The 23756-nt window shown below is 37.1% G+C and overlaps 2 protein-coding genes across 6 annotated transcripts in view; both read right to left on the minus strand.

Moving 5' to 3' along the window:
* The window catches only part of tacc1 (transforming, acidic coiled-coil containing protein 1), a 30639-nt gene extending 18596 nt beyond the window's left edge, over positions 1-12043 (minus strand). For 2 of the 4 annotated variants that reach the window (XM_057320898.1, XM_057320899.1), the window contains exons 1-2: positions 2445-3070; positions 90-190 (exon numbers count right to left, since the gene is read on the minus strand). In XM_057320898.1, the coding sequence (XP_057176881.1) occupies positions 90-190; positions 2445-2614 (271 nt within the window). In that variant the 5' untranslated portion in view covers positions 2615-3070. Of the gene's footprint in view, positions 1-89; positions 191-2444; positions 3071-11829 lie in introns of those variants that run through there. The other 2 variants (XM_057320901.1, XM_057320900.1) reach the window with 2 other exon arrangements.
* A 5162-nt stretch (positions 12044-17205) lies between these two features.
* ddhd2 (DDHD domain containing 2) lies at positions 17206-23438 on the minus strand. Of its 2 annotated transcripts, none has more exons than XM_057321179.1 (17): positions 23317-23438; positions 21861-22003; positions 21579-21775; positions 21394-21483; positions 21204-21318; positions 21038-21127; positions 20786-20927; positions 20476-20684; positions 20313-20380; positions 19865-19996; positions 19695-19781; positions 19387-19512; positions 18410-18565; positions 18214-18319; positions 17977-18117; positions 17728-17869; positions 17206-17639 (listed from the first exon to the last, which is right to left on the minus strand). In XM_057321179.1, exons 2-17 carry the CDS (start codon positions 21988-21990, stop codon positions 17564-17566), a joined length of 2007 nt encoding a protein of 668 aa, XP_057177162.1. In that variant the 5' UTR covers positions 21991-22003; positions 23317-23438; the 3' UTR covers positions 17206-17563. The 2 variants fall into 2 exon arrangements, with proteins under 2 accessions (XP_057177162.1, XP_057177161.1); XM_057321178.1 differs by having other exon boundaries at positions 23203-23317.
* Between the last annotated feature and the right edge of the window lie 318 nt (positions 23439-23756).

Genomic DNA, 23756 nt, shown 5'->3' on the forward strand with positions numbered 1-23756 from the left:
GCGTGTTGCGACAGGTGCTCTGTGGCATCTCTGACACTACTGTTTTTTATTTGCCTTTCAGCTGTTTTGAGCTAAGCTAGGTTTTTTACCTGTCTCTGTGATTGGTTGATCCAGTGGTGGTGGTTCTTTAAGTAGTTGATGGACGGGCGTCTCAGCCTCAGGCGTCTCAAACTGACCCTCTGAATCCGAACTGATGGGACAGGAAGAAAATCAGTGTCGTTGGTAACAGCACAGTTCTAAAATGTGTACTGCACTGATAAAAAAAGGCATTTCACGTGATTTAGGATTGAAGGTTTCTTTTTGCATCAACTGACATATTATTTAATTTAATATAGATATTTAATAACGCATTTCGTTTGCATGGCTCAATGTTCATCCTTATGTCATTTTAAACCTGTACGACTTTCTGTCTTCTGCAGAACACAAAAGAAAACATTGATCCCCATTGACATCAATTGTATGGACACCAAACCATTAAGACATTTCTCGAATGATCTTCTTTTGTGTTACACAGATGAAAGAGTCATGTACAGGTTTTGAATGAGGGTTTATAAATGATGACATAATTTCTAAGGTTGGGTGAACTATTTCTTTAATGTATGTGTCTGTTGTGCTGGTTTGGAGAGCTTTCTAGATGAACACACACACAGCGGAGCATAAAGGCCTTGGGCTTGATCTGAAAGGGGAGAATTGTGAATCATGTGTGTGTTTGTGTAAATTCTGTCCCTCTCTTCTGGGAGAACTGCCCAGTCCTGTTGCACTGGCCACCTGCCGTCCCCTGCTACTGTTAGAGAAGTAATCGCTACTAGATCAGCAAACAAGGCCACAAAGCTTCCCAAAAACACAAATTAAATTTCGATTTAAAGAAACGGTTTACCAAAAACAAAAACGAGGAAGGATTTTTGAGGGACGACATGAGGGTGCTTAAACAGCAATAGAATTGTTGGGTTCATAATTCCTTAAGGAAGAATAAGATATTGGAAAAATGTTGTTCCTCCCACCCAACAACCACTTATTTCTCAACCCCAAACCCAACACATTAAATCATTGTGGTTTTCAAAGAATCCCTGCCGGCACAACCCATACTTCTGGTTTTGACCCAGCTAGCTCCAAAGACAAGAGCAACATGTTTGGGTGTATTTGCAAGTCTCGTTCAAAGACAGGATCTTACAAATCTTTTGGGCCATTGTTCAGGTTTGTGTAGTGATTAATTTGCGGTGTCTCTCAGACTTCGAGGTGTGAGGACAAGAAAGGAGTCCTTTAGGAAAGGAATGTTAGCAGACAGCTTTCCCACAACGCAGGATGTCAACAACGTAGCTTAGAGCAAGCAAAGCTCCAAATGATGCACAAACTAAACGTTAAACAATTTCTAAGACCGTGTCTACACCGGCGCAACGTGACAAATAAACCGTACATGTGTCCTAATGTATACATAGCGAAAAAATTGGAAGAAATTATGAAGATAAACATCTCTTATGATAGTTTATATTATGAAATAAATATGAATAAAATAAAGTAATATATTATAAACAGTTTGTTTTCACAATTTTTGATATATATATATATATATATATATATATATAAAACACATTATCTTTTTATTTTGGTGTATATATATATAACACATTATTATAAAAATAACATTAATTACATTTAATAAATAATAAATAAAATAAATATTTAATATGTTCATTCTGTATCTAATATTATTACAATATTAAAATAATATATATATAATATATATATATAATATATAAAAATACATTGTTAATATATACTATAAAAAATACATTGAATAATACATGAGGAGTTGAATAATACTTTTCAATTTTTAGGTTAGGCCAAACATGTTTTCTCTTTTTCACTCAAGAAAACAGTGAAGGTAAAGGCAGTGTTATCATCTACAGCAAAGAAATTAGCCGTGTCACAGTCGGGGGGTTGGGATAAGAGAACAGTAACATTCTGATCTTTATCTGAGCGCAGGGACACATTAGTCTTAACAGCTGAACACTGACCCAAACACACTTCCTAAGGAAACCCCCCAATACACCCACAAACAAACCTACACTTGCTAAACAAACACATGTAACAGGTATTTTCACTAGAGCACCAACAGACATCAACATCGAGTGCTTGTGATCTTTGACATGCTTTGATCCATGTGGCTGACGGTTAAGCCGTGGCTGTCTGCAAAGCATACACAACAGTTAGCGCCTTCATCTGACTTAAACAGGTGGCGGTGAGGGCATCTTTTCAAAGGTTTCCTTCTAGAGTCATCTTAGATCTGTGTGAATGCGATCACGGTTTAGGAGAAAGACTTAAAGAGCGTCTAAGAACAGATATGAGATATCCCCCACTTCATTTCTCAAAGGCAACCTGAAACCCAAACTTAGCACCGTTCTAACAGCACATCCCAACCTCAAGGCAGAAGGTTCTAGACTTGCCTGCAGCCATTAGACCTTTCGTCCTCCTGATCTCCTGTCAGAGCTTCTTGCGCCTCTTCCATGAGGGGCTCGTCGTCCATCCCTGAATCCGTCTCACCGTCGTCCTCCCCTCCTCCTCTAACGGCTGACCAGGTCCATTTGGCCCACTGTACGGGTGACAGCCAAGACATCTCGGACCTTTCGCTCAGGAACACCTTCTGTCCGAATCCAAACAAGTGAGTCACTCTTCCCTATTTCTCTCCTCCTCTCTCGCAGATGTTTTTCTCAGAGGCAGTGCTTCACGTGGTCTCAAAGCCGAGCTTCATGTTTTCTTCGCAAAAGCCTCAGAGCTTCCTGCTGTGTGCGGAAACCTCTCACGAGTCGAGTTCTCTCTCAGCTTCCTCTATCTGAGACAGGACAAGAGTTCTGCTTCCTTCTTCCTCGGCTCTCAGAGCGCAGAATACCAAAGCAGAGATCAGCTGGCTGCCAGATTACTCCCCCGTGCCCCCCTCCTTTTCAGGATTAGTCTAATCAAAAGAAAAAACGGGGGGAGAGGAATCGAGAACGTTGGTTTCTCTGGACTGGCTAACCCGTCAGCCCCTGTGGTGTAGGAATGGATGCTTCCTTTCCAAGTGGAGCTGACTCTCTCATATGAAAAGCAGAAGTAGGGAACACACACTGAGGTCTGGGGGGGAGAGCGCTATGGTTTCAGTAGGGAGACTGTGGAATGTGGGGCTGAGCTCCTCCTCTGTCTTTTTTCCATTAACCATCTCTAGCATTGAGCTCCGGCTCACAACCAGGAAAACCTGTTTTCTCACTCTTGCTTTCTCTCGTATCTCTCTCTCTCTCTCTCTCTCTCTCTCTCTCTCTCTCTACCTGTTTGGAATGCCTCAGCAAACAGCCTGGGGAACTCACTGTCCCCACGACTTACTGTATCTGAACTCAAACCAACATCTTTGTCCAAAAAGATGGAACAGTAAAGAAATGCAGATTTCTTTAAAAACCAGGCTAAGCAAGGGAATGGCATTGGAATTTTAAATAAAAGATACAAATTTAAGACACAAATAAAGGCTTTTGCACATAATTCAGAATCATTCTTATACTATGTTAAATGAACTAGACTCCAGGAATCGTTGATGAATACGGCACCAAAGATCTCCATCGTGCACCAGAACCACATCCTCTGATCACTGTCAACAGTCTAAAAATAAAACACCAGTGAGTCTGTGTTGCTGGTCGTTGTCATCACAAAGACAATCCACACACCATGAGACTCAAATGGACTGAGCTTTGACAAAAGATACGGAGACCTTAAAGGCATAATAAACCAAAAATGTCATTTTTATTTACCCTCATGTCATTCCAAACTTGGAATGACATGGACTTGGACATGGACTTTCTTTCTTCAGCAGAACACAACAGAAGATATTTTGAAGAATGATGGTAACCAAACAACACCGGCCTCCGTTGACTTCCATTGGATGAACACACTGAGACATTTCTCAAAAAATCTCCTTTTGTGTTCCACAGAAGAAAGAGTCATATACAGGTTCTAAATAACATGAGGTTGAATAAATAATGAAAGATTTTTTTTAATTTTGGATGAACTTTCCTTTTAACTATATGTGACCCTGGACAACAATACCAGCCTTATGGGTCATGAGATTCATACATCAATTGAAAGCTGAATAAATAAGTTTTCCATTGATATATAACAGACAATATTTGGCCGAGATACAACTATTTAAAACTCTGGAGTGGAATCTGAGGGTGCAAAAAAATCTAAATACTGAGAAAATCGCCTTTCAAGTTGTCTAAATTAAGTCCTTCGCATAGCATATTACTCACAAAAATAACGCTTTTACATATTTACGTTAGGAAATGTACAAAATATCTTCATGGAACATGATCTTCACAGTGTTGGGTAAGTTACTCTGAAAAAGTAATTAATTACTAGTTACTAATTACATATTCAATAATGTAATTAGATTACTGTACAAGTTACTCTCTTCAAAAAGTATTTAATTGCTTATTACTAATTACTTTCTATATCCTACATCAACCTTGATGAGTTAAGTGATTCAAGGATAGACATGAAACGGCTCTTTTAATTCATTCAAATAAATAATATAAAACTACATAAAGTATTATTATTAATTACAAATGTGAGAATTATACATTAAAGCATGGATTTTAAAGTTAGACTTTGAATTTTGATGTCAATTCCTCTTCTGCACACACACATATTACACAAAGTATTTAGTTTAATTACATCAAAAGTAACTGTAATTAAATTACAGAAAAAATAAGAATAATCCCTTCCTTTACTTTTTCAAGGGAAAAAGTAATTAAATTACAGTAACTAATTACTTAGTAACTAGTTACACCCAACACTGGATCTTCACTTAATATCCTAATGATTTTTTGCATAAAAGAAAAATCTATAATTTTGACCCGTACAATGTTTTTTGGCTATTGCCAAAAAAATTCCAGTGCTAGTGCATAAACATCCTGACCTCAAAGATCTTTATCAAATCTTTACCAGACCACAAAAACAGATGCCCCTCTGTGGCATTGGCTATGTTACATAACTGATCTCTGTGGAGGAGATGGGTCATTTCACATTACTCATTCAGTGAATCACATTTATTGTAAATGAGAAGACGCAAACAAGTATCTTCACTTTATATTGCCTGCTTAAAACGACACCAGGTTCAGTATTAAGCTTTGATGTTTTCTTCAAAGATGAGAGAAAGCTTATTAACATGAGAGCACGTCACCTAAACATCCGAATGAAAATCCAAGTTTGACGTCTTGGCAGAAAGAAATGGGGCAGAAAGAAAAGGGTGGGTTTTCATTGGTGGAGTCTTTATGGAGGACCACCCATATACAGAGCATCTGAGAAGTTTTTAACACCACAAACTCAGGATATGAGGATAAGATTCCATTATACAAGCTGTGAAGAACCGCACGAGGAGGTCTCACATTTCAAACGCACTTGGGAAACTTGGCAGGAGACACAACAGTAGGCCGAATAAAAGAAAATAGGCAAAATAAAAGACAGCAAGGCCACTAAAGAAAGCTGGACTAAGAATAACCTAAACGTCTTCCTCAAACAATGACTGGGCAAGTCTCTGTGCATTTCCTTTATAAAAAGACATTATTGTTCTAGACAAAGACATGAAGCAAGACAAGCAGACCTAAATAAGGTGGTTTCAGACAGTTTTGGACTGCAGGAAAATCCTGAGGGAATGTGTGTCTGTGTTTCTAATTACAAAGTACATATTTAGAGAGACCAAAAAGAGGTTGTTGAAGCTCTGGGTTGGGTCCACCCAGCAGCCTGTGACCGAACTGCCACGATCGAAGCACAACGAGAAAATGTCCTTTGGAACTACAGTAAGAGCGGAAAGGACAGAGAAAATGTGAAGAATTTCAATCAGTTGAGTACTGGGTTCAGGGTGTGCCTTGGGCGACACATTGCACAGATGAACAGAATAGAGGTGTATTGAGTTTTATATAAAGAAGTAAAGCTGTTTTTTGATCATCACGTTACATCCTCCAGTGAGAGCCGGCTGACTGATCATCCCAGTTCAAGCTCAGGCAATCTCCATCACCAACCAAGAGCAAAGGTTGACCACTTGTTCTTTAATGCTTTAATGCTAACCAGTATTTACAATACTTGGTATCTTTTTTCCATGATAGCAGTTTGAAGTTGTAGCTGCACAGTTGCATTTTGCCTCTATTATTATCCCTGCCTAAAACATTTCTCTGTTGTTTGATATTGGTCACAAAAGCAGCCCCAACAAACAAATGTCATTGAATAAATTGATACTACTATCCCCTCCTCACTAACCAAAAACATTTACTCAGTAACTTTAACTCAGATTTACTGAGTGCAGCTGTAACATGTCAGAGGAGACCTGGCCCTCCTGGTTTCTTTTTTATTCATCATTGGAGTTTGGGTTCCTCGCCACTGGGCCGTGTTGGCTTGCTCGCCGTGAGAATGCTGATATTAGATTAAGATTCTGTAAATTCCATTAACATCGCTTACTAGAATGGTCTTGCTCTTTCTATAACATGTACTGTACTGTATCGTATTTTACCTTTCTCTGTGTTTTTCGTTTTGTTTTGTATTTCTTCCTGTAAAGCTGCTTTGAAACAATGTAACATTGTAAAAAGCGCTACATAAATAAAATTGAATTGAATTAAATTGAATTGAATTGAATTGATTTTTACAAACCACCTCCAATGTAACCAACTGTGCTGTTAATTGTACATGAATTGATCAAATGTAGACTTTAGGCAAATCCATCTTGTCAAATGCATAAATGTAACAACTAGAGGCAAATAAAGTGACCTTGGGTTCTTGAATGGCGCTATAAAAAATAAACATATATTATTATTAAATAGAAAATGTATCCAATAAGACAATTGACACTTGCTATTTTTTGTTCAGGCTGGTTTTAATTCCTGTACACAGCTGTCAGGACCCTTGTGATGTCAGGTCAGCTTAACACATCAAAACAATGTGTCTTTCCAGACAGCCTTGAGAGCATCATATCCCTTTCTTCAACGCTAGTCTCACCATGAGATATCCAAAGCTACCAGCATCCAATCTTGGCTGAGTATGAATAGTGACATCTGCTGCTAGGGAGATTTCAGTGAGGGAGAAAAAAAACTGCATATAGAACGCATACATTCATTTTGGGCTATATTGTCACAAAAGTAAGTAACAAAACCAGTGCCTAGAGAGGCCGCTACATTAACTTAATCTATAGTCAGATATAAAGTAACACAATACTACAAAAAGACACAAAAGAGGACGCAGAGCTATGTTACATAACAAACCGTTCTTTATAAATAGCAACGGAGAGTTGTGTCAGAACTGAGCATGTCCATGAATAAGGAAAAGTCAGGAAGATTTACTTCATTCGGCTCTAAAAGGATCCAAAGACTAAGCGGAAAATAACCAATTAGTCAATAAGATGACAAACTGCAAAATTGGTGTGATAAGTGAAAATCTGTGAATGATAGCAAAATCCGTGTGACTTTTCTAATCTATATGTATAGCCTTATAGAGCAGCAGACTATTTGCAGCAAGCAATAATCATTGTTATTTTTACTCGAGTCACAAGGCAGAGACAACAGCTGTCCAAAAACACGCATGAGTTATGAGGATCTATGTCCTGCAACATCTCAGTTCAATAGAAATAGACAGAGGTTTTGTTGAGGTTTAAACTGTAATCAAAGATAAGTTTGTATTCAATCATGTAAGAGTAACGGCAGAGTCAAGTAAAAGTGAATGAAATAATATTTTGGGAATCTTTTGAATTGAACTCTGTTTTTAACAGTGAAGCAGCAGGATTGAATCGTGAATATGACAGTGAATCTGAAGAGCTGAAGACACTGTTGTCATGGAGACAGGGAGTTAATGTTTACGTCCAGTAGTGTTTGAGGTATTTGTGTGTGTCAGGAGGAAACCATGCAGCTGTTGTAAAGCACAACGTTTTCTGAATGTTAGCCAAACTGCTGGATGACAAAAATCATGTAGCCGAAGGAAGATGCAAGTTAAAGTCAGGTCAGGTCAGGTGTCACTCAAATTACTAAAGATGTTAGTCAAAGATCCATTTGATCTTTAGACCTTAAGTAGCGCTAAACAGCAAGATAGGAACTATTTGGGCTTTTGCTGCATTATTTATGGGTTCTACCTGCGAGAACTAAAAATGATACGCACTGCATAACAGCAACAATATTGTTTCTCTGTTGAGCAGTTTACTTGAACACAGAGCCACCTAGTGGTTAAAAAGACTGTTATATAACTGCATATAAGTTTAAAGTGATATGTCACACAGAAATGACAATTCTTTCATCTTCCTGTTATGACTTTCTTTCTTTTGCAGAACACAAAAGAACATATTTTGAACAATGTTGTCAACCAAACAACACTGGCCTCCATTGACTTGCATTGTATGAACACAAAACCACTGAGACATTTCTTAAAATATCTTCTTTTGTGTTCAACTGAAGACAGAGTCATTTAAATTCTTTGTCTTGAATGACATGACAGTAAAATAAATGCAGAATTTTAGATGAACTATCATTTTAATGAATATTTTAATAAATGGAGATACATGGAAACTATGGACAAATGTATTATATATAAAAACATTTTTATTGCGAGTATTGTATTTTTTTCAAGACAATTACCTTGTGCTGTGTTGTGTTTTCTATGGATAAAACATTTGCTGATATGTCATATCGAGGGGTGAGAACCAAAGGGGTGTAGGTGACATTTTCGGTGAAGAGGAGATATATATATATATATATATATATATATACTGTATATCAAATGAAAGTCTAATGCCAAAATGACACCAGTGAAATCTTAATAAATTTGGAGTTATTCATTAGAAGCCTTGACTTCTGGTTTTGTGACTTTGGTTTTCTTCTGAGCAAATGTTTAAATGCTGTTCAATAAGTACACTGTCATCCATATGTGTAACATCTTTATTATAAAAGATTGAAATCAATACACAAAGTCAGATCAAACTATGGTATATTTTTTGTTCTGGGTCTTCTGTAAAGTCGATGAAATGTCGCTTACGCCCCTCTGGTTCTAAAACATAAAGCTAAAGACATTTTTTTGTGATTTACTGTTTTCTACATAAAATTATTATACATAATATAAAGAACATACTGTGAAAATAATAAGATTATGAGCCTTTAGGCTGGATTTCACAGATAGGGTCACCCATGTTGACATTTCATGTGAATGTTTGAAACGCCTCATATTAAAATCTTATAAAAATACGGCATGCTGGCGACATCTGCTGGTCAAATTCATGTAAATGTAAAATAAATGTTCAACATCTTAGCCTCCACATACAGTATAAACACTTTAAATGTATGTTTTATATATAACGCTTTAAATATGAATGGCTTAATAACAGCAGAGCAGTGCAGTGTTGGCTTGCTCACCGGGAGACTGCATTTATTTATTCATTTATTTATTAGATATTATTTATTATAATGATCTTGCTTGGTCTATAAACACCATGCACTGTGCTGTGTTTTACCTTTCTGTGTTTTTCTAATTTGCTCCTGTAAAGCTGCTTTGGAACAATGCACATTGTGAAAAGCGCTATATAAATAAAATTGAATTGAATTGAATATGTATGTTTAATATCACCATAACACTATTAGAAATAGAATGTGTTTGTGTAGCTATGTTGGTAGAGCGTAAAGCATTTATAACTATTCCCATCACATCTATATTTATTCCCAACGAACACGCATGCTGATAAAACATCCTTTGAATGCACTGTCACTTTGGATAAAGTGTCTTCTTTAAGCGTCCCTCATTCATAAATGTAATGTAAAAGTAGAATCTACTACACTGCACCTTTATACAGCCGTGGAAAAAATAAAGAGACCATTCCAAATTTTCATGTAATCGGCATTTCTAGATGTATTGTGGCCATTCCAGTCCAGTACGTGTTGAATTTCAACAAAATCAAACCTCAGAAAAGACATAAAGTCATCCAACAGCAATGTGAAGGACAAGACACATGGAAACGGTGATAAAAATGATCACATAAAAAATATTTTTGTACTGTTTATAAATACAGGTACAAATATTACAGTTGTATTGCTAAAAAGTGAATATGAACTTTGTTTTCTTTGCAATATTTGAGGTCTAAAAAATACAGAGCATCTTTTCTGTAATTTTCACCTGTATGCAGTTTTCCTTTTCTGCAAATAAATTCTAAACAATAGTTTTATTTGAAATTTAGGAGAAAGATTGTTAGTAGTTCAAAGATGAAGCAAAAATGCTAATTTTACCTAAACACATAACCTATAAATATATTTTTTAACTCTTAATTTTTTTCCATGGCTGTAAGTATGGGACATGTAACACTATTTACATCCCAATACAAAAACTTTACACAAGCACTCCATTGTCCACAAATGTGCACGCTCAATCACACAAATGGAGAATATCATTTCAGCTGTGACCCTCGAACCCACATTCCCAAGCGACTCCTCTGCCTCCCTCGACCCCGCCTTAAAACAGAAACAAACATTCATCAACAAGAATTAGCATTTCCTTTCAAGAGAGAGGCCTGTTTGTTTCAACAAATTCCGTTTTCCTCTAAAAAAGTACAAACACATCCCCACATCCCCAAACACATATTACTAATGTTCACACCAATATAACAGATTATCCCTTTACAAACAATGACAATGTTTTGATCTGCAGTCTGGGAAAATGGTTAAAGCGTCCTTCTGAGAACCGCCATCAGTATGAAAGTGGTTATTTTTAGATCACTGTGTATATACAACAAGCAATCCAGACACGGCAAGAAATGAAACGTTTAAGTACATCCAAACTCTTTCTGATACAGCCTATGCTATGTTGTATATATGTCGCACGAAACTCGGATATATAATGTGTAATGTATAACATTTTCTGATCCAAATTCGAGCACAAATATAAAATCTACAGAGAATTTCCTGTAAACACTATTCGCATATAAAGCTCTTAAACTAAACGCAACCTGCACATGAAGATTTTATGAATCAATCGTACATTTGAATATGCAAATCAAATACACAAATCGTCTGGTAGCACATCGACCAGCCAATGACAAGCTTGGACCAGCAGGACCAAGCATTCAAAACACAGCTACCATCCTATAATGAATTCACCAGTGGGACGTCAAGACTGTAATTCAAATGTACTCTTCAAACTAAACTGATGACTAAGTGACATCTGCACACCTTGCAGATGGTGATGTAAGCCATCACAAGATCTTGGGGAGGTTTTCAATATAAACAAACGCACAACACTGAAACACGGATACTTGCACGGATGGGCTAATCGTGATCTAGACTAGATCCGTCTGTCATGAAACTGCATACAGTACAGTAATTCCCCAGTTATCAATAGGCTGGACTTGATACAGAACAAAAACAAAGTCCTGAAGGTGTGGGTTGTTTCACAAAAGAAAGGTTTGCTTTACGCAGTATTATGTTACATAAAGAGAATAATATTTAAAACAAACTTCCTGAAAGCAGTCAATGAGATGAGTTTGTTTCAATCTGACAACATTATATGCATAATCCCCACAGAAAAACACTTAATTTTACGGCAGGAGAAACTTCAAACCACACCTTTGTTACTACACGGTACGCTGGAAAGTGATAGCAAACACAATGTACACTAGGTAAATGACACAATTATTTTGGCACAAAGCCTGATGTTTTTAAGACAAACAGGTACCAGGATATCAAGGTTTCACTGACCGCAAATACAGGTTTCTTTGATTTTCTTACCTACAAATACTACAAATAATAGTATGAAATCAACTTAAATAATTTAAGAAATAAAAACTTTGACACTTACGCGCTACTGCTCTTCTGGTTTGGAGAGTTTGTCTCACTGGTCTTCTTGCTTTGGAATCCCCCCATGATGTCAGTTTGTAGAGTTTGTGTGATGGTGATGGTGTGTGGGTTTAAATATATAAATGTGGTGGTCCTAGCAGGTGAGATGGACTCATGTTGTCAGAAACATATGGTCCAGAGCTACTGCAGTGACAGGGCAAAGTGTGTCAGTACAGAAATGCTGAAACACTGCTTGTTTCTACGCTGTACGCTGCCCCGCCTCTCTCTGTCGGCCCCTCCCACCTGAGCTGTCACACACGCACACACACACACGTTTTCTTATCTTAATGGGGACATACTGCACTGATACTGTTATTGTTTTTATAAACAGCTAACTGTAAACTAACACTAAAATATACTCTTTATTTATTATGAATGATTGATTTTTTGAACATGAATTCAAATGAATTATTATTATGAATAATTTTTTATTCTTATTGTATTTGTTATTTTACTTTCTAATTCATTTTCCTATTATATTTATATATCATTTATATTATGATTTACTTAATATACTTATATGTTATTCTGACAAATCTGCATGCCTGATTCAGATTTAGGGACAAATTATAATATAAATAATGTATTAATACATCAACATGTATATACAAGTCTGTTTTGCCGTGTTTTACTATATTTGTGACATTTTTTTTTAACTTTAGCTCTCAAACCTTAGCCAGTCTGCCAAACCTGTAGTAGCTAACGGACGCTACTACATCATGTGGACTCTAAACAAACATTCAGATGTGGGACATTCCACAGAACACTGGCAGGGAGGGATTGGGATACACACCCCGGCATCCATCCCCTACAGGTTTATTTCATTGTGTTTTGAATAGATCTGCATTGATGATCTAAAATGATCAAGAACAAATACAAGTATCTGGCCAAAGTTCAGCACCATCAGCCACTCCTCACACACAACTTGCACAAGCTAAGCAGGAACGTTTGCAGTGATCTCATAAAACACGTTGCCGTGATCTCATGAGGCTGTGTAATAAGGGTCAACCTCATATGTGGGACAAATCTGATTAGCTGTTCTTTTTTAGACCATATAAAGGTAATGTAATTGTATGATGTTCTGAATAAGCTAGCTTGTGGAGCGACTGGAGATTAAAGGAACGACAGCAATGCTTGGGACAGATAAGCATGCAAAAAGCACGCAGTTAAAATAACCGACAGTCTTAAATGCAAAGTCTATGATATTAATGTCTCTGTGTTTGTCCACACAAACTGTCCCGTCATCATTTACAGACTACTCATATCATTCCAAAGCAATATGACTTGTTGACTATGTTTCCAAAACTACAGCTTTTTTACAGCTCTTTACAGAAAAAAGTCATGTCGATTTGAAACAAAGTAAATCAAGACATAATTGTCCCTTTAAGGAACAAACTTGCACAGAGACATAATTTTACATCTTTATGACATGAAGAAACAGTGCTTGAAGGTTTAACTGAACATGTTAGCAACTTGCTAAGTGTGAGGAAAAATTTGACAGGATACACATTAACAAGCATGACATAACAAGTTAGTTACTTGATATAGTTAAAGAGGTCATATGGTGCGAACACGTGTTTTTCTGTGTCTTTGGTGTGTTATAAGTTGCCCATGCATGTATTAAACACGTAAAATTGCAAAAATGAAAGCGTTGGAACAAAAGATGCATTCTATCTAAAAGCGAATGCTCACCCAGTCCTGCCTGAAACGCCTCGTGTAACCACACCCCCACAAATATACGTTCGATTTGCCTAAGACCGTCAGTACATTTGCTTTGGAACCTGATGTTCCAAATATGGTAAGAGGCGTTACAATTCCGTCACACGCTTGCAGTATTCGACCAATCACTACGCACTGGTTAACTGGCCAACCATAGCACACCTCGCTTTTCAGAGCCATGAGCTTTGTTAAAAATCTGCACGTTTCAGAGAGGCGGGGTAAAGTGGAGATACTAACATGCACGGTATGTGAAAATACAGCGTTTTTTTTTTACCTTGAACCATGTATACACATTGCATTACATCTAAAATAAACTATAATATTCATTTTAGCTGTGTCATCAACCCTTTAAGACATATAATTATTATAATTGTATTATGTTACATATTATGTATAATTATAGCTTTATAATTGTTATTTCAAAGTAAATCTTTGGCATCAGACAAAAAGAAAACCTTGATGAGAGAAGTTCACCTAAAAGATCGCCTCACATGCACCTGACACATTTTTACCCACATCTGGATATTTCGCACTACTGCTGACACGAAACTGTTCTGAGATCAGCGTGTGTTCCCTTAGGATGTATTTCCTTCATTGCAGAGTAGTAAGCAGTGAATATCTTCGTATTGCCTCACAGTGAAATGCCTATATCAAATATAGACAATTTTGCGAGACGTAAACAATGATCCAGAATCAGATGCACTTCCTGTTTCAGTTTTTAAAACTGCACAAATGTTAATACAACCAGCATAACATTTTCAACTGAAGTAAAACATTAACTTAACATTTTACATGAATAAAAACCTAAAAAATGTTTTTCGTTTTAAAACTAAACGTTTACGTCTGGCAAAATGGCCTATTAAGAAATTTTTTTTTCAAACAAAGCTTCAGAATAGCAATTTAGTGTATAACATTAGTGCTGCTCCATCACATTTGGACTTTGCTGCTACGACTTTTGCCTGGTTTGCTTTCATAATATGCAACTGCTTTGACACAGTGTATAATACTGATGCAACCCTGTTTGAATACATGTGGTAGCTTATAGAAGGATGTGGAAAAACTCAAATCTAATAAAGACTGCCCTCTTGTGGTGGAAGTGAGCAAAGAGGAAAAGATTATGTCGATGGGGAAAAAACTTAGTTGTACAAATGTGGTGCAAACTTTGAAAAGTAAAAGGAGAATATATATTTTGGTGCACAGAGCACAACCTGTAACCTCATAAAGACAACTGCATTATGACGTTCTGCAGAACTGTATAGGAAGCAATTAACCCTATAGTTAAATTTAATAATACTACAAAGTATTTATTACAAATATTATATATTTAAGCAGGAACTATGCGTCAAGCGGAACTGGAGTACATGGAACGTGACAAACTGTTCACTCAGGTCTCCATGAGTTTTGTCTAGACTCCATTCAGAGGCATGCAACCATGAGTTATCTCACGCTGGGAAACTTTCCTTTGTTGACTCAACATCTTTCCATATCCTTCCACAAAGAATGATTACATAGTCTCCACTGCAGTGCAGAGGTCAGGATACAAGAATCTAAGCTCAATAGATATCGCTCCACTTCTGATTTACAAGGCCAGAAAAAGTTTCACCCTCCAGCATTCTAACTCAGATGACTGGCACAAAACTTCACATTTCCCAGCAATGAGGTGTGACGTCATCCTTCTGCTACTGGCCTAAAGAATATGCTTGAAAAAGAGAGAACGCCAAGATGACGCAATTCACATGCAAGGTTCACGTGTTTGAGGCAGCTGGTCACTTAAAAGTAGATGTTGTTGCCATTTAGATTCCATATGGATTTTCATCCTGGTTTCTTCAGTGCCTAAAGGCTAAACAGAAGAAATTTAAGAGCAAGCCAACAGTGAGTCTTTTTATAAAATGGGAGGGTCGCTGACCTGATTTTTCCGAATGCGGGCTGTTCGGGGACTTCTGTATGTTTCTCATTGTATGAATTTAGCAAAGTGACCTCTACGTTGGTGGATGAGGTGGTGGCACGATTACAGCATCAACAAGAATGTAGTTCTCGTGTGGTTGCCGACTGCTCACGAAACCATTCCACTGTTCATACAGTCTAACTTGCCACCCCCTATGATCAAAGATGATGCCGGTATTTACATTTCACAGGCATTTCCAAGCACTCGACAACCATGTGACTATGAAAGGAATGCAGAAGACTACAGCTTCGATTGTAGCAATGTGTGCACGGAAGTGTGTAAGTACCAACTCTCTAAAGCTTTTAATATTTTGGAAAGTAGACCACAAGGCACTTGTGTGAAAACAACAGGACTCTTAATGGGCATTTTTTTAAAGTTTGGACAGTAATAAAACCTCATAGTGACCCCAGTGCAACCGAAGCTTTTAAAATATTAGTTCTGTGAGCCAAAAACGACCCTTCACACCCAACAGACATCATAACTGTATTACATTACAATGAAGTTGAACAGAGCTGTGACTTGAGTGACTAACCCGCGAAACCCCTCTAGACACGCGCCAGATAAATCCCCTTTCCAGAGTACCGTCAGCACCAAAATACTATCTGACCCAGCATACGAGTAAATAAACCGTTTTGATTACAGTGTGTCTCACATACAATTTGCGTTCTTGTTTTTACAAACAGCCGCACAGAACTCTGCGTAATGAAAATGATGCGTTTTAAAAGTTGAACAAGTTCTAACTTGACGCGTACCCGCAAAGCTGTCGCACTTTAAAGAACCTGGTTTAGGCCTACTACAAAAACCATATAAAATACTATATAAAAATACTACAGTACACAATGGCTCAAAAACACTAATATCTAATTAGTGTTTGCTATAGTAAATATAGTACATACTTTTTTCATGCAATGCAGTATGGTACTAAGTACATAATATGAAGATCAGAATTGTAAAATAAAGTGAAATGCAGAAAATAGCCATATAAGACGCAAATAAACGTTTAAAAAGTATCTCAAAGTTAACTCTATAAAGAGAAATACAGAACGCGTTCTGTGAACTGCGCTTGTTCTGTGCGTTACGTAAAAAACTTTCCGAAATGAATCTGTTCAACGCTGAAATGTCATTGTAACTGACAAACTGAGCTTACAAGTCTTCTTCGTTTTTATAAGCAGCGTGTGTAAATTCGAGCATGGACATGCAACATCACCGGCGTAACTTCCCTCCAGACCGATGAAAAAACACAAAACAGCTGTAGTATAACATTCCTCTAAGTGCGTTTGCTCACCTCAAATACGTCTCATTTTGTCTCGTCAAACGCTGTAGATCAGACTTCATTCAAAGATCTTCTTCCCGTGTTGACAAATCGTTTAAACGTCCTTAAGTAGTAGCGCGCGCGTGCACATTTAAAGCGAGGCAACAACGAGCTGACTGAAGTAATGCTGTTATGTTTAGTGGCGGAGGATGGGAGGGCAGTTCATGACTCTGTATGAAAACGGGATGTTTTGTAATGTGTGGCGAACTGTTCCAGACGGATAAATGGGAAATGGACGAACTTCCCGCTGGCTACGAGACTTTTGTCTTAAAGACACAGTGCTGATGTTTGAGGAATGTCTGTCTGACAATACACGGACAAGCACGTGGCAACAAGAAATGTGCTATATAAGAACTCTCTAACTAAGTATAAGACCTTAGGAATTTAATAATAATAAAAAACATCACAAACATCCATACATTTAAAATACAATATTAAAGTATTAATCTCAAAATTAGAAAACCACCGACCAAAGTCACAATAAGTTAGAATAGAGTCAAGGTTGGTGCACAAGGGGACATTTATGGGTCGGGTGTCTCAAAGCCTGCCTTGAGATTAGTGACATAATACTGTAATACTTGGCAAAAGTTTAGATTACATTCCATTTCAAAAATATTTTTTTAGGTAGTTTACTGGTTAAAATCAGTTAAATCAGTTACTAGACATATACTGGGCCTTAAATGTTGTCATTACTACACAATACATTTATAACAATCACACCTAAGACTGTGAAGATGCCACTGGAAAATGTTCATATATCTCCTTCAGAACCAAGAGAGCAGTATCTTCCGACTCCCTGCAAGATAATTATTCATTTTATCCCTCTTTAGTTACAATAAGGCAAGATATATAAGACGTGTTATTGGTTCAGATTTTTTTCTTACCAGTAGCACAAATGGCTCTGTATGGCGAATAGGTATTCATTGAAACTCTCTATTGGAGTCTCCTGAAGAACATAATCAATGCGTCGTCCGCGATTCAACATCCCCACCTTCATGATCTTCTCTTCCTGTTCCATTGGTGAGTCTGTGATATTGAAAAAGCCTTGGGTCAAGTGCATATAACGGATGTTGCAGATAGAAAGCTTTTACAGTAGTTCTCCTATTAATATTAACACACAGTTTTATAGGTACCTTCTGGTTCCTCTATAGTGGACACTGAATTGACTCCACCCTCCGCCAGTGCTGGTGTGGGCACCTGAGAAATGCTCTGCCAAACCATGCGCAGGGAGCCCAAAAAGTCAGAGCTGACTCGAGTCAAACCCTCTTTTAGCTCTGCAGACATCAAAGAGCATATAGTGACAACATTTATATACTACACATTTTTAATTCTAATGAACGATTTTGCTGTGTAAAGGTTATGTGAAATACCGAGATGCATCCTCTTTCTGCCTTTATGATGGGGCATCAACATAGCTGGTAGGTTTACATCTGAAGGCAAAATCATGGGCTCGATCCTATATGCCACTGGGTCAAACTGCATAGATTTTATATTAAGGTGTAAGAGCGCAGTTACGTGATGCATATGATTTAAGATTCTCTTATATTGTTTCAGTTGTGGTCTTACTGGATGGAAGATGTTGTAGAAACTCTTGCAGGTAGGGAAGCTGTAATTAGGGTCGATCCTCTTTAGTCCTCGGACAATCAAAAACATTCCTATGGGTGAGCCTAAGGCAAAAAATGCCTGAGGATGAAATGCAAACTGAGGATAGTCAATGGATACCTGCGGAACAAAGAAGCAGTTAAATAAAAATACTTTAGAAAAAAAATCTTTTGATTTTTCTAGTCATGTCACAGACAATTCAACACAATAGCATTAGTAGATCAAATATTATTAGTAAAATATACAGTATATGCAGTATATAAATATTATATAAATATCATTAATTGATTTATAAATAAATATTAGTAAAACAGAAACAGTATAAAATATAATAAATATTATACTACAATACTTTTATTAATAATGATAATTAATGCATAATTCAAGTAAATATAATCTAAGTATATCATAAATATGTTATAACATTAAAATTAAATACTCAATATTTATGCCCATATTACATTGCATTTTTGTATTGTATTTACAGATTGAAACATTTTATTACAAATACATTTTTATTATACCTTCATATCAGAGTTTTTATAGTTTTGTTCGTAGTTTTATTAATATTTTAAGTTCGCTTTTATTTTTAGATTTGTATGTTAATTTGAGCAAATTTGTTATATACTATTGCCATTTGATTTTTTTTATTTTTTAGGTTGCTATATAATATTCATTTATTTTTATTTTTTTTTTTGTTTATTGTTTTATAATTTTAGTGCCTTGAACTCATTTCAGTTTATTTCTGAGGCAACATTTCAATTTTTCATTTCGTTTAAGTTTTTTGCCAGTAATGTTTAGGCCAATATTTAATTTCATTTAACAAACAGAAATGTTTTCAAAGCTTTCATTTTAGTAAACTAGAATAACTATACGGGCTACTATATCAACTGGCTTAATTAAGCCTACGTAACTTCACGCCACATTAATTACGTTTTTACCTGTCCAATGCCAACATCAAAATGCTGATAATCCACTGCACTAGTGGTGGGGGTCTGATGTTCATTAGCACTTCTCACACCTAGACCTGAGGAATGAGCTGCATGTCCACTTCCAGCTCTGGAGTGCTGTTGGTTATTCAAGAAGAAAGTGTCAAAACATTCCGATCTAAAACAATGGATTCTTTTCTGCCCCCTTTCACTTGACCATATGGGTGTGGATAGGAAACCACAAGCAATTAAGGCAAGTCCACATGAACTTCTGCCATAAGCCATTGAGCTTTTCCAAACACAGAACTATAAGGAATTACCTTCCATTTCTTCACAAAGTTCATGATTTTCTTGCGAGGACCAAGAGGTATTCCAATGTCTTTAAGGTCCCTCTCTGAGCAAAGCATCTGAAAGATTAAAAAAATCAGGGAGGTTTAAAAAGGAAGATGTAGCAGTTTGTAAAAGTGTGCTAAAAAGGTGGAAAACTGACCAGGGAATCTATATCTACATGTTCTCTCTGTAGTATTTTGAGGTGCTCCTCCAACCCCTGACCCCTTAGCGCATCCTCCAGGTTGTTAAAGGAACAGCAAGCTGTAGCAATTTTAGGGTCATCATCATGGAGCTGTATAAAAACACAAAAAAATGATAATCAATAGATTTAAAGAATCAATAGACGTCTCAATATTGTTTTAGCAGTATGCTACTGCATCATTATGGTTTAATGAGCAAAAATATTTGATAAATAACATTAGATGTTGTTGTTGAAATGTATGGTATAGATGCATAAGGTAAATTTTCATTTCTTACCTGCTAAAATTCATTAATATGATCAAAAACTTGGCTTTGATATATCTTAGATCTCACCATGTTTAATTATAGAAATATAATTTTAGAAATGTAATTTTGATATGTTACGACAAACCAATCACGTGACAAACCTCATCATGACCAGTGGCCTCTGAATCTATCTCCTGATTGGTCAAAAGATCAAAAAGTATCAATGAACCTGCAAAAAACGACAACGTTTTATTAAAAACCCACGTAAAGTGTTGCAACAACAGGTTATATATAGTTTTGAAAAGCAAAGTTATAGCTATTTACCAAGACTGTGTCCTGCCAGTGAAACATTTCCTTTAAAGGATGGATGTCTTTGTAGGAAGAGGCTGTGCAGACTGTTGATCTCCGAGGCCACTGTATCTACAATGGTCTGACAGTATGTGGCGCTATTGTAGAAGAAAAGGTCCAGCACTGTATCATTGCTGAACTGACGCAGGCGGCTGATACTGGGAAGTGTGATTCTCTCAATGTCTCTATTGGGGATAATGGTAAACAAGAAAAATATTCATGTAGCTTTTACATAGTTTTAACCTAAACGTTAGGTCTGTTTTTGTACCCATTTTGTTCATCTTACTTGTCAACTCCTATAGTTTCTCCATGCAAGACTCTGTGCCAATTGACTGGAAGATACTCCACTCTTCCAATGGTGCTTGTGCTCTCACCCTGACTGAAGTGAGTGTTTATAAGGCCGTTGGATGCGTTACGAAACTCGTTCACTGCAGCAAACGAAACATAAATACTCTCAAAACAGAGCTTTGTTGAGTGGCGGCTTTATGAGATGCTAGTTTTTTGTTTTAGATTATAAGGGTTACAAAATACAGCTCACCACAATGGACAATGCTACGGAGACGTATGTCACAGGCCGGACCAATTCCGTGAACCATAAACACCAGATGGTCTACTATCTCCGGCTCTCCTATAAACAAAACAATGCTTGACCTTAAAAAAAAGCAAAACAAAGCTCTATTTCAGACTTGGGGTGCTGCACTCACCCTCTGGTATCTCTATTGAAATATTTTCAATTCCTCTTTTCAGCGTCCTGGGTTGAGCCCGATCCGTCGGGGAAGGGGGGAAGTCCTTGCAGCTGTTTTGATGCTGTGTCATGAGCTAAAATAACACACAGATTGAGAGACAATGTTTATTTGTTCCGTTGACATGGGGAATAGATTTTTTGGACGATACCTTTGGATTGTGAAGGATCACAGTTTCTCCTGTTGGAAGCTCCAGATTTGTTTTCCATTCGTTCAGGGTAACTGCAATCATATAGGCGTCCTGTTTCAAACAAAGAAATGTTATTTGCTCTAATCCGTTTAACATTTTTCCAGAATTTTTTTAAAAAGAATGAAATATGTTCCTTCATAACGCACCTCTAGGATCTCACTGAGTTCTTCAGTATAAGGAGAAAAGTTCATGTCTTTGCTGCCTTTGTGGAACCACGAGCACCGCCTGACCTCGGTGGGTGTCTGTTCCCAGTATACAGCGTAACGTCGTCTTTCTCGTAGCCTGACATCATACCTCCTTCCTTCAGTAGCCACCACCACTTCCTCCATTCCATTTTTCCCTACTAAAGACATCATTCTGATGTGTGATTATGCCACGAACTTGAATGTGGCCTAACAAAACAAAAACATTTTCAGCAATATAAAGACCTCGACTGTAAGCATCCTCTAGCCGCTGCGAGTCCTCCCTGCTGAAGGATTGCCAGGAATCCCTGGAGTCCACCTGCTGGTTGTAGAACCAGTGGTACTGGACAGGTTCATATGGCTCAGCGGTAGTCATGCCGAGCGCTTACCTGAAAATATGTTTTTGTGTTTTTTAGTCAATGTTGACTAAAACTGGATTAAAAAATGGGATGGGATGAAATGTCACTTTTGTTGACAGAATATGTATTGCAGTTAAAGTAGTTCACCTTCAAAATGAAAAATCTGTCATCATTTACTCACCCTCTTGTCGTTTCAAACCTGTATTACTTTCTTCCACAGAACACAAAAGAAGATATTTTGAAGAATGTTTTAACAGCCCCCCCCATTCACTTGCATTGGTTACAACAGAAGTGAATGGGGGGCTGTGCGGTTCTATTTTTCAAAATATCTTCTTTTGTTTTCTTCAGAAAAAAGAAATTCATACAGGTTTGAAATGACAACAGGGTGAGTAAATGATGACAGAATTTTCATTTTGAAGGTGAACTACTCCTTTAACACAAACAGTATTAACAGTCTAAATAATAAAACGGTCAGTTCTGGTCCTTGATTCTGATTGGCTGAGCAGAGTTCTAAGCCGTTATAAAATACCCCGATTTATAACGGCTGACCGCATTACGTAGCCTAAATATCACTTTATTTACTTTATTTTATGAAACCTTGCAACGCATATGGAATAACCGTTTTATAAAAGCAATAAGCCCCGCGAAGCAGTGGGTTACAGTACATTTTATTACAGCTAAGTGGGTTTTAGCAACGCCCTTAGCTGTTATAAAATGCACTTTAACCCACTACTTCTTGGGGCTATTGCATGCTACTTTATTTCGTGCGTTGTTTGGCGCTACAATGATCACTATTAAACGTCAAGCGCCTTACGTCATCACTCTGGTGTCGGCTCTGCTACATTACGTAATGATGGATGACAGAAACACAAATGACAAACGAGAATCAAAGTATTCAAAGTATTTGCTGGTCCAAACGTGAATGATCACTAATACATTTGGTGCGTACTATGAAAAAGCAAAAGGTGTTTAAAGTATATTACCATCATGTAAATTAAACATGAAGGATGTGTTGGGTGTGAATTTGTCCTCCAAAAGTAGGACAAGGTATAAAACATTTTACACAATTGTATCAGCTTAAATGTATCGAAAAGAGATACTCAAGTTACCGTGCGTTGTTTCTAAAACAGAAACTACGATACAATGTATCGATGAAAAAAACCAATATCACGCTCGCTTTCAAAATAAAGCACCGAGTCAGTGTGCCACACTTAAGTCTTTTTACACACCTATACAGCGCGATGTTAGGACATGCTGTTCCCAAATACCGAGGACGTTTAACCTCTGAAAATACGGAGCTAAGAAGAAAAATACCATTTCCTAGCGTATCGTCATCTACTCACCGGCTGTCCGTACGGGTGCCCGTTTGGGACAATTGACTTCTGACAGAGCAAACCTCACTGTGCCGTTCATCGGTGTAAGTATAACTTCCGAAAAAATGCTGGACATTTAATATTGGTCTTAAAATGGAGTAAAGGTCGATAAAGATCACCAATAGAAAATTGCATGACAAATCTAGGACTTTCACATGCTAAAAATAAGTCGATGTGCATTGTGCAATTGTAATGATGCTGATAGTCACATGCCCAATAATGGAATCATTACAAACAAATGACTCAACAATAATCTTGATATTCAAGAGATATGATATTTCTTTATTTTAAAATTCCAGTGGCGAATGAATTTCTTTAATTTTTTAAGCACATGACAGACCAACTACGTGTAAAAGTTGGGACACCTACTTTATTTATGCTCGACACGCGTTTGCTGTTTTTCTCAATAT

Source organism: Triplophysa rosa, linkage group LG22, assembly GCF_024868665.1.
Source record: "Triplophysa rosa linkage group LG22, Trosa_1v2, whole genome shotgun sequence".
Classification (NCBI taxonomy): domain Eukaryota; kingdom Metazoa; phylum Chordata; class Actinopteri; order Cypriniformes; family Nemacheilidae; genus Triplophysa; species Triplophysa rosa.